The sequence below is a fragment of the Pleurodeles waltl genome, chromosome 2_2 (genome assembly GCF_031143425.1).
Source record: "Pleurodeles waltl isolate 20211129_DDA chromosome 2_2, aPleWal1.hap1.20221129, whole genome shotgun sequence".
NCBI classification, from domain to species: domain Eukaryota; kingdom Metazoa; phylum Chordata; class Amphibia; order Caudata; family Salamandridae; genus Pleurodeles; species Pleurodeles waltl.
Genome location: NC_090439.1, coordinates 170776575 through 170788661, shown reverse-complemented (window position 1 = coordinate 170788661; position 12087 = coordinate 170776575). Strand labels below are relative to the sequence as shown.

Here is a 12087-nt window from a genome sequence, read left to right as displayed (position 1 = left end):
TGTGAGCGGCTTTGCCTGCTGGAGTCTTCCCCCTCTCCCGCCGGGCACTGTCCAACTTCTGGTGCTTCACAGGGGGGGACTGGCTGTGCTGTGGCTCCGTGTCACACTGGCTGCCCTGGTGCCCGGTGCACTCCACATACCTCTAACAGGCACCACTGGTACCAGTGTTTTTTTTGGCTGAGGTGCTTGTACGGGACCTATGAGTTGGAGGGGGGTGGTGGGAAAGAGGTCAAGCTTGCTCAGGAAAAGTTTCTTAGGAACACTGGGACGGGTAGCTGGAAGGGGTTTGGGAGTGGAGGAAGAGGTAGTGGTTGTAGGAGGTGTACGTTTGGTGACTTTGGGTGACGGTGCATGCACTGGAGGCTGTCGTGAGGTGGATGGCTGTTGGGTGGGTGTGTGCCTGCGTTTGTTTATCTTGGGAGGGGGCGTCACAGACACACTGGGAGAGGACACAGGGGACATGTAAATGGGAGTGGGGGTGGTGACTGCACGTGAGCGGGGTGTGGTGGTGGGTGTGCTGGTGCGGGACATCGTGGCTGTAGTGGTAGTGCATGCAGGTGAGAGTGTAGACGAGACTGGGAGGGAGGAGGGAGACGACGAGGAGGGGGACACAGTGGAGGCAGTGGATGTTGGTGTGTCTGTATGTGTGTGATGCTTGCGTGAGTGCCTGTGGGATGTGTGGTGCTTATGTTTGCCTGAGCTTCCCTTGTGTGGTGAGGTGTGTGCATGCTGGTCTGATGGTGTGCTTGGGATAGGCTGGGGTACAGGGGATTGGGTCTGGGTAGAGGAAGTTGGAGGCGGGGAGGCTAGAGACAGGGACAATGGCTGCCATCAGTGCTGAGGCCAGAGTTTGCAGGGTTCGATGAAGGGCAGCCTGACCAGAATGAATGCCCTCCAGGAATGCATTTGTGTGTTGCAATTCCCTTTCTGCACCCTGGATGGCATTCAAAATGGTAGACTGCCCAACAGTGAGTGACCTGAGGAGGTCAATGGCCTCCTCACTGAGGGAAGCAGAGGTGACAGGGGCAGGGGCTGAGGTGCCTGGGGCAAAGGTTATGCCCATCCTCCTGGGTGAGCGGGCACGGGGCGAAGGCTGAGGGGCTGCTGGGAGGGCGGTTCTGGTAGGGGGGGTGGCGGCTGTACCTGTAGAAGTGGGGGGCACAGATTTTGCCACCACCACAAGGGCGCTCCCATCGGAGGACGAGTCCGTGTCGCTGGTTGCTGATCCTGTCCCCGCCGTGAAGCTCCCCTCGCCCTCTGTCCCACTGGTGTATTCCGAGTCTGTGGTGTGGCCCTCCATGGCCATGTAGGATGCAGCTCCCTCGTGCTCTGGTGCCACTGCTCCTCCGCCTGATGATGCTAATGCACACAAGAACAGGCAGACCACACAAAGGGGGGGACGACAGAAGAAAGACAGGTTGAGTGCATGGCTTACCGCTACCGTTGGCGGACAATACAGACACAGCTGCCCCCTGCACTACGTCGCGCTGTTGGGCTCCACAGATGCAATTCCTGGGATATGTCCTACATGGCTATGGTCGACATCTGCACACATAGATGACACAGGGGCATGTATACCTGTACTTGGCACTCTTCAGAGATGGGGTGGGGTGCCACATGGCCTGCATTACGGAGGGGCCTAGCCTACGGAACTCGCCCTGGCCTAGGGTAACCCACAGCCCTCCTCCCCCACCCAGACACCTTCACTATGTGCAAAGTCCGCTGAATGATGTTGTACTCACCCCCTTGTGTCAGCTGTGATGCCCTCAAGCGCCCATCCAACTCAGGGTAGGCCACCGCCAGGATCCGGAACATCAGGGGTTCATGGTTCGACGGGCACCCCTCCCACGTTGGGAGGCCATCCCCAGCTGAGCCTCCGCCGTCTTCTTGCTCCAGCGGCGAATGTCCTCCCATCTTTTCCAGCAGTGGGTGCTCCGTCTGTGGTGGACCCCCAGGGTCCGGACGTCCTTGGCGATGGCACGCCAAATATCCTTCTTCTGGTGGGCGCTGACCTACATGACATGTACAGGGGAAGAAGTCATTACCAACTGCACCGTTGAAGTGATTGTCCCCTATCCCTACCCTTGCTATGTGGCACATGCATTCACAGTCCTTCATGCACGCAGAAATGTGCCCCCTTCATTCTTACAACCAGCCCTCTCCACACAGGCATAGCCCATACAACGTGCTCCCTGTTTACTTACCTGTTGGTCTGGAGGACCGTAGAGTAGCGTGTACTGGGGGAGGACCCCATCCACAAGTTTCTCCAACTCCAGTGAAGGCAGGGGCCCTTTCCCCAGACGCAGCAGCCATCGTCGCTTCCAGACCAAGGTCACAGCAGCACTAGCAGTGTAGGTCCTCTCCTGTCGAAGGTCAGGTATCTAGTGATTGAACAGATAGAAAATGGTGGTGACGTCCGCGGCGGTGCGCATCATCACCGCTGGCGCACCTCTTCATTGGCTCCTGGGACCCATATCGTCCAATGTTAACCAATGCAGCATTGCGCCGCGTTCTACGGCCGCCTACCGCGACGGTGTGCCACGCCAGCGCAGTTACCCCACAATCCCATTGTCCCAGTTAAGATGTCAGGCAGCCACCATTTCAGGGGCCCACATGGCTTCATTTACTACTGCGTCACGCATAGCTAGGCCTATACTCAACACACATACAGGAAGGGGTTTTGTCTGGTGTAGTCTTGTGTGTAACTGTGGGTACATACCTGGAGGAATAGTGACTGGTTCTTCGCTGTTGTCCTTCTTAGGCACCGTCAGCTGGGACATATGAGAAGATGGCGGAATCCTCCGGTGTACCGACCGCTGGTGGACCTGTTGACAATGGAAGAAAGACATATCATCGTCACCTACCGGTTTGACCATGCCACAATCCAGGAACTTTGTACCCAGTTGGAGCCAGACCTGATGTCACCGATCCGCCATCCGACTGGAATCCCCCCTGACGTGCAGGTGCTGTCAGTGCTTCATTTCCTTGCAAGTGGCTCTTTTCAGACAACAGTGGCCATGGCATCAGGGATGTCCCAGCCTATGTTTTCCAACGTGTTGTCCAGAGTGTTGTCTGCCCTGCTGAAACACGTAAGGAGATACATCATTTTCCCTGAGGTGGAGGATTTGCCTATAGTGAAAGGTGACTTCTATGCCCTTGGACATATCCCGAACGTCATAGGTGCTATTGATGGGACCCATGTAGCTCTGGTCCCCCCCGCAGGAGTGAACAGGTGTACAGGAACCGGAAGAATTATCATTCGATGAATGTCCAGATGGCCTGTTTGGCAGACCAGTACATCTCGCAGGTAAATGCAATGTTCCCTGGCTCAGTGCATGACGCCTACATCCTGCGGAATAGCAGCATCCCTGATATGATGGGTCAACTCGAGAGGCACCGTGTATGGCTATTGGGGGACTCTGGTTACCCCAACCTTTCCAGGATATTGACCCCAGTGAGGAATCCCAGGACCAGGGCAGAGGAATGGTACAATGATGCCCATGGGCGGACTAGGAGGGTTATCGAACGCACCTTCGGCCTTCTTAAGGCCAGGTTCAGGTGCCTCCATATGACAGGTGGATCCCTATTCTACTCACCGAAGAAGGTGTGCGACATCATCATCGCCTGCTCCATGCTCCATAATTTAGCATTGCGACGCCAGGTGCCTTTTCTGCAGGAGGATGATCCAGATGACGGTGTTGTGGCAGCTGTGGAGCCTGTGGAGCGAGTGGACAGTGATGAGGATGAAGCTGAGGATGAAGAAAACGACAACAGGGAGTCAGTCATACAGCAATATTTCCAGTGACACACAGGTGAGAAAATTTTCTGGTTTAACATTACATTAACTTTCACAAGTCTACCTCTATCCTGTACCTACATTTCACTCACTATTTGTTAATTGAGTTGTACCCTCCCATTTCAGTTTCACAGGTGTGGTTACCTACGTGTCAACTGCTTGCATCCTTGAAGGGCTTGTGATGTGTGACATTGGTATGTTAGCCTTACAATGGGTAACCCATTATGACACTGTAATTGATAATGCAAAGTTCCAAATCATAGACTGACCCCAGTTTTCTTTGACTTTCAAGGGTGTTTATTTAAGTAGTAAAAAAATCAAGGAAGGTTGCAAAATGGGGATGGGTGATGGTGGAGGAATGTCCATGGCAGAGTCCAGTCTATTAGTCTCACAGGTGCACTGCCCATCTGGGCATTGGAAGTGGAGCTGGGGCTGTTCCAATCTGGACAGGGTGACAAAGTGGGACAGTGGGGGGACAATCAGGGTGGTCTTATTTCCTGGCGGTGGTCTTGCCATCTTGCTCTGTCCCATTCCTGGATCTCAGGGCCCGATTGCGTGGTGGTTGTCCGTCTGCAGGGGATGGGGTGCTGGTGTGTTGGTCCTGTGGCGTGGCGTCCTGTCCACTAGCGCCGGCGGAGGTGGTGGGCACTTCGTCGTCCTGGCTAGTGTCAGGGGCCCCTTGGAGTGCCACGGTGTCCCTCAAGGTCTTTTGAATGTCCGTCAGCACCCCTACGATGGTGCCCAGGGCGGAGCTGATGGTCCTGAGCTCCTCCCTGAACCTGAAATACAGTTCGTCCTGCAGACGCAGAGTCTCCTGCAACTTGTCCAGGACCGTGGCCATCGTCTCCTGGGAGTGGTGGTAGGCTCCCATAATGCTGGAGAGGGCCTCGTGGAGAGTGGGTTCCCTTGGCCTGTCCGCCACCTGTCGCACAGCAGCCCTCCCAGTTCCCCTGTGTTCCTGGGCCTCCGTCCCCTGGACCGTGTGCCCACTACCACTGCCCCCGGGTCCCTGTTGTTGTTGGGTTTGTGGGTTATCCTGGGTTCCCTGTAGTGGTGGACACACAGCTGATTGACATGTCCTGGGGACGGAGGTATGGGCCCGCTGGGTGGGTGCTGTGCTGGTGTTACCAGAGGGTGGAAGGTCTGTGGTGGCCTATGACTGGGTGTGGGGAACCGACTGTCCCGAGGCCCACGATGGTCCGGGCTGGTCATTTGGATCCAGTTGGACAGAGCTGCTGTCATCACTGGGGGCATCTTCTGTGGGTGGGGGGGAGATGTCTGGACCCTCCTGTCTGGTGACGTTTGGTGGTGGTCCTGCAGGGGTAAAGAAAACATGATTATTGCCTCTGTGTGTGTCATGGTGGGCAATGGGTGGGTGAGCGTGTACCCCAGTGCTAGCATTCCTGTGTGGGGGCTTGTGTGATGATGGCTGAGGGGGGTGTTATGGGTATGTGCAGTGGGCATGCTTTAGTGATGGGTGTCCATGCTTTGTTGTGTCATGCAGGGCTTGGTGTTGGGATGGGTGGTTTGTGTTATTAGTACATTTGTGAGGAGTTGGAGTGATAGGGGAGGGGGCGGGGATCTGTGATAGCTTGCAGGTAGGGTGGGGGATATGATAGTTAAGATTTGACTTACCAGAGTCCATCCCTCCACTGACTCCTGCGAGGCCCTCAGGATGCAGAATAGTCAAGACCTGCTCCTCCCATGTTGTTAGTTGTGGGGGTCCGCCGCCAGTCCGCTGTACCGCGATGTTGTGTCTTGAGACCACGGAACGCACCTTCCCCCGTAATTCCACCTCTTCCTGATGTCGTCCCAATTTCTTGGGTGCTGTCCCACTGCGTTGACCCTGTCGACAATTCTTCGTCATAGCTCCATCTACCTGTGATCCAAATAGCTGTGGCTCTACCCGTACGATTTCCTCCACCATGACCCTGAGCTCCTCCTCGGAGAACCTGGGATGTCTTTGCCGTGCCATGGGGTGGTGTAGGTGATGTGTGGGGTGGTGTATGTGGTGATAGGTGTGGTGATATGTAGTGGTGTGTGGTGTTTTGTGCTTGGAAGTAGTGTGGGTGATGGTGTTGTGTGCCTGTGGCTGCTAGTTTGTGGATGGTGGTGTCTCTCTCTGGCCTTCTTTCTGAATTTTTGGTTGTAGGGGTTTGTGGGTGATGTGGGTGTGTGTTTTATATTGTATTGGGTGTGTGGGAGTGGTGTGTGTATGTGTCTCAGGTGTGTGTATTGTGTATTGTCCAATGTGGCTGTGTTTTGTAAGAGTGTGTGTATTTTGAGCGTGGCGGTGTGTACCCCCAATGGAATACCGCGGTTGGAAGACCGCCGCGTGGATTCGTGGGTCGTGATAGCATGGGCGTATTTCTGTTGGCGTGACGGTGGAGGTTTTGTTTTCGCCAGTTTATCACTGACCTTTGGTGTGGCGGACTTGTGTGGGTGTCTGAGTTTTGTCGGATTTCGAGATGTGGGTCATAATAGCTGTGGCGGAATTCCGCAGCCGCGGCGGTGTATTGGCGGTCTTCTGCACGGCGGTAAGCGGCTTTTACCGCCAATGTTGTAATGACCCCCACAGTGTTTCTTCAAAACTGTTAAGCCTAGTTCAGTCACTAGTGACACTTAACTGGCCGAATATAGATTGCCTTACTACTCGTAATGAGGGCTGCAGTGCCCAAGTGATGCCATGGTGGGTTATTGTCTTTAGGGTGCTGTGTAATAGGTTAGGTTACCTATGATGTAGTGTGATGCATTGTAATAACGTGGGTCAATGTTCTTAGTGTTCAATGGAATGGCTTAGTGTTTTGCTGTGTAGTTTAGTAGTGTGTTTAGAGTCCTTAGTATGCTGAGGAATATGGTGAGTATGTAACCTAATAACATAGTGCAGTGTCTTAAATTAATTTCACTACAAATACATGTAATGCAGTGGGATCGTGCCACTGGCATGCATGCTTTGTGGTGTAGTAGTGTCTTTGTTATGCAATGTGGTGAGTTTGTGGCCGTATAATGCAACACAGGTAGGTGATTTTGTATCCTAGGATGCAGTGCACTGTTGCAGGTTAGTGCCTCTAAGTTGCTGAGCAGTATATGTTGGTATCCATAGAATACATTGCAATGTGGTGGTGTAAAGCAGTGATTCCACTGACCTGGCAGGTGTCAGATGCAGTATCTAAATGACTCTCATTGACCCTGCAGTAGTTTTCCCTCCAGTTGAGTAGTAAAAGACATCCATTAGCTTGTTAAATGAAACTTGACCTAGAAAACTTTACCATTTTGGTGATAGAAAGCATATGCTTAATGATATTGTCACTAGTCTCATTGATTCAAAAACAAAAAAGTGTGTGCCATCTGTATGTTGTTGGAAAATACTATGGGTGGATGAGGTAATAAACGTTACCCACGAAGTCTGCAATATTTGCACTGTGTTAATGTAGGCTCAGATTCTCAATTTTGCTTCAGGTAAAGTATAACATCACCAGTTGCTGATTTTCTGTACCCAGATGTCCTCCCAAAGAAAGGTGAGACCTGCTGCCGTAAATCAGAATATTAGCTGCCCAGCAGAGAGGCCTTTTATTTATTGCTACTCAAAGATACCCTTATTCTTGAGCGGCAGTGGGTAAACACTGTAAGACCATCTGCACAGCAGCCCCACACTTGTGAATACTGGGTGGACTTGTGGCAACGGAGCAGCAGTGAGTTTCCAACCCTGATGGCAAGAGGAACCTTTTCCCACTGACCCACCAGGTGCCCTTTTTTCGCACCTTTTATTTTAAAACTTCACCAGCTTATAACTTCTCAATGCTGGTGTACTATACAAAACTATGTGAACTGCAAGACGCATGTGTTTTCAATTTCAAACACCACTAGCAAATAACTTGCAGTGTGGCTATATGGCAGACTACATATATTGACCCGTGGCAGACACTATTAATCCGTGTGTGACACTCCAGGTAGCATGTCTGCATTCTCCTGACTCCAAATGACTTATTATTTGTTTTCCCTCTTAGTCACCAAGGATTAAATTCAACTGAAGTCAGAGCTCCAAAATCCCAGTCAAGTTCCATTTTATTGCAAGAACCCACAGAAGCTCCCTCATTTTCTCAAAGTAATCACATTTGTAAGCAAAAGATTTCCTGATGTTTTATTTGAATTTCATACACCACAGCTCTCTGATTAATAGGAAATGGAGAAACAATATGTTCCTAGTAAATCGTTCATAAAAGCCACTTTCAGTGCTCTGGATCAGAGCATTCATTGTTTTACTGTAACAGGCCTTGATTCATTCAGTTATATTGAATTGTTGCTTATGTAGAGTATTAATTATTAAGATGTATAAAGGAACAACGCATGTGCCAACCACGCATGCCTGAACAACGCAGTCGGAACAATGACTGAGTTGTTCCTATGAATGTCTTTACCACGTATGCCTTTACAACAATTTTTCATTGTAAAGGCATGCCTAGTAAAGGCATGTGTTGAACGGCATTTGTGTGGTTTTCGCATGCCATCCCGCCACCTCCCCAAAAAATACAACCATCAGACCCCCACCGCCCAAAAAATAAAACTACCCGACCCCCCACCTGCCCCTAAAAACTGCCCCAACACCCCCACCCACCCTGAGCCTTAAAACCTACTCCGACCCCCCACCCGCCCTAAAAACAACTGACCCCAAAAATAAAACTGCCCCACCCCTAAAAACAAAATATCCACAACCCCCCACCCGCCCTAAAAATAAAAACTACCTTGACCCCCACCCAAAAAATAATATTACCCCAACCCTCCACCCGCCCCAAAAATAAAACTACCCTGACCCCCCCACCTGCCCCTAAATCTACACCTATACCTCCACCGATCCAGAGCCCTAAAACCTACCCCAACCCCCACCAGCCCTAAAAGCAACCGACCACACCTCCAAAAATAAAAGTATCCTGCCCCTAAAAACAAAATTTACCCCGACCCCCAACCCTGCCCCTTAAAAAAATAAAAATAATAACCCAACCACCCCACCCCTAAAAACTAACCCAACCCTCGCATAGCCCTACTTACCGGACCGCGTTCTATCTCGACCCCCCACCTCCGCCCTAACTACAAAATTACCGGACCCCCACCCGCCGCTTAAATTCGCCCACCCACCCTAATACACAAAATTACCCCAACCCCCCACCCCGTCCCTAAAAACTAAATTACCCCGACCCCCCCACCCCTTAAAAACCCACCCCCACCAGCCCTGACTACAAAATTACCCCTACCCCCACCCCTAAAAAAAAATGATCCGGATCCCCCACCATGCCCCAAAAACAAAACTACCCCTAGCCCCACTTACCTGACCGTGTCCTCTCCAGATGCTGTCTCCATTTTTCTCTGTCTTAACCACGCATGTGCGTTGTTCAGCACATGCGTGGTTAAGGCAGAAAAAAAGGGAGTCGTTGTTAGCTCAAGCGTGGTTCCGCTTGTGTTAAAAATGACGTTGTGGTTCCATTGTCATTGTTGAGGATGTTTACCGTGTTATTAACATTCAACTGGAAGCCTTTGCAGATCTTTGTCTGAAAAACTGTGGATTTGTCTATAGTGCTGGTAAAATGGAGTGATCGGAAACGTAGGTGTGTGTATCGAAGTGCATCTGTGAATTCAATATGTAAACCATTCTGCTTAAGAGGTGACAGCTTGTGTACTTTTTGGTTTCTAATATGGTGGTATATTATTAACGTCTGAGCATTTTTGTGTAGCATGTGCGCATGCAAATTAATCCTTTCTTTGCTTTATTCAACCGTGGGGTTATTTGAAAGATTTACAACACTTTTTACATTTTATCTTCAGTAAAAAACTTGTTCTTTCCTTTCTCTTACGTTTTTCAGATAAAAACATTTCCCATTGATGCAGTTAATCCTTATTATGATCCTTTTCCATGCGTGCCTCAATTTTCAGTAAGTAGAAATTACAATTGAAATTAATAAGTATTTTACTGTGCTTTTCCAGTGACGAAAAATGCTGTCTATGAAATACTTGAATTTCCATTGTGTTTTGGGGAAAATTAAAGTATGTTTTCAGCAAAGGGTATCAGTCCCTTCAAAGTCATTCATTGCATAAAAAGCATTAGATAACATTAGATCACAAACATCAGTTCCATGGTAAAACATATAGATTGGTGCAGAAATGAAATCAATGCTCTACCATATCTTGTGACCACTGTTAAGGAAAGCACTTTTGATTCAAATTGTTGATGTTTATTAAGATAAAGATATATTTATATTATTATTATATATATATATGTATATATCTGTATATATATTTATGTTATAGTTAGGTGAAATGTTCAGTAACAATGTAACACTTTAAACTCTAAAAACCACAGAAATTCAGCTGTTATAGTTATCACAAGTAACTATACTTCATCACGCCCATGCATTGCACAGTTTTCTCATCAATAATCAATAATTTGATTGCAAATTCGCAGTGATATTATCAATGACATCATAGACGATGTCAGGACTGATGTAATATGTGGGATAATTAGCAGTGCATGGCGAGGGCATGACTTAAAGTTAATTTAGGACATGAGTTATAGTTACTTGAGATAATTATAATTGGTTAATATGTTGTTCTGTTTACCTGCCGGCATCAAAATATATACATATTCCGAATAGACAAGTGAACTCTACAGCCACTGTGTGCTATTATATATTTATTCCTGCAAGATAAACGCCCTATGAGTTTCGTCCATGCGGCCTTGCTCACTCATGTATTTATATCTTTAAAAAAATATTAAAACAATTTTAAAAACTGGTACTTCACTTGTGTGGGTAGGCCTAGTGCCCGTGACAGTCAATACTCCAAAATACTAAAAAACCCTATCCCAGTGGCAAGCTAGAGGACATTTGATTATTATGGGTTTTGGTTTTACATTTGGGCCATGAGAGCTTCTCTAGCTCTCAAAATCGCCCCAGTTTAAATAGTGAGGGCTGCACTTTTGGGACTTTGGGACGCTGCCATCTAGAAAGATCTACAAGACCTAGACACATCTGAAAACTAAACTTCTGGGTGAGTCCAGGGTGGTGTGCTTCACATGCACCCGCATCATTTTCTTACCCACAACTCCCTGCAAACCTCCAACTTTGCTTGAAATCACACATTTTCCCCACATTTTTGTGATGGAACCTTCCGGAATCTGCAGGAATCCACAAAATTTCTACCACACAGAATTTTTGCATCTATACTGATCAAAAATCTGCCCCACTTTACAGCCTAAAAATGTTTTTGTTTTTCAAACTGCCCTTTTGGACCTACTTTGGTTCACCCTCAATTTCAACATGTTTTTGGCACTTCCCTGTCAGAGGCGCTTGGCCCACCTACACAAGTGAGGTATCATTTTTATCGGGAGACTGAGGGGAATATTGGCTGGTAGGAAATCTGTGCCGGTGCAGTGATCTCACATAGAAATGTGGGGGAGATGTGATTTTTTTAGCTAAATTTGAGGTTTGCTGAGATAAGAAAACACTGGGGGATCCACGCAAGTCACACCTCCCTAAACTCCCTTGAGTGTCTAGTTTTCAGAAATATCCAGGTTTGCTAGGTTTCCCTAGGTGTCAGGTTAGACACCTTTGAGAAAATGTGATGTGTCATGTTGTGTTTTGGGGATTTTCCTGTCATGGGCACTAGGCCTACCCACACAAGTGAGGTACCATTTTTATCGGGAGACGTGGGGGAATGCTGGTTGTAAGGGGATTTATGGCTCCTCCCAGATTCCAGAACTTTCTATCATTGAAATGTAAGGGAAAAGTGTTTTTGTTCCAAATTTTGAGGTTTGCAAATGATTCTGGGTAACAGAACCTGGTGAGAGCCCACCAAGTCACTCCATTCTGAATTTCCCTAGGTGTCTAGTTTTCATAAATGTATAGGTTTGCCAGATTTCCCTAGGTGCCAGCTGAGCTAGAGGCCAAAATCCACAGCTAGGCACTTTGCAAAAAACAGGTCTGTTTTCTTTGACAAAATGTGATGTGTCCATGCTGTGTTTTGGGGCATTTCCTGTCCCGGGCACTAGACCTACCCACACAAGTGAGGTACCATTTTTATCAGGAGACTTGGGGAAATGCTGAGTGGAAGGAAATGTGTAGCTCCTCTCAAATTCCAGAACTTTCTATCACCAAAATGTGAGGACAAAGATTTTTTTTGCCCAATGTTAAGATTTGCAAAGGATTCTGGGTAACAGAACCTGGTGAGAGCCCCACAAGTCACCCCATTCCGGATTCCCCTAGGTGTCTAGTTTTGAAAAATGCACAGGTTCGTTAGGTTTC

The 12087-nt window shown here is 48.6% G+C and overlaps 1 protein-coding gene across 1 annotated transcript in view; it reads left to right on the top strand.

Annotated features, from left to right (window-relative positions):
• LOC138281289 (band 4.1-like protein 4B) overlaps positions 1 to 12087 on the top strand; it is a 908094-nt gene that overhangs the window by 819637 nt on the left and 76370 nt on the right. Inside the window, exon 7 of the mRNA XM_069219594.1 lies at positions 9652 to 9720. Coding sequence (XP_069075695.1) covers positions 9652 to 9720 — 69 coding nt within the window. The remainder of the gene's footprint in view (positions 1 to 9651; positions 9721 to 12087) is intronic.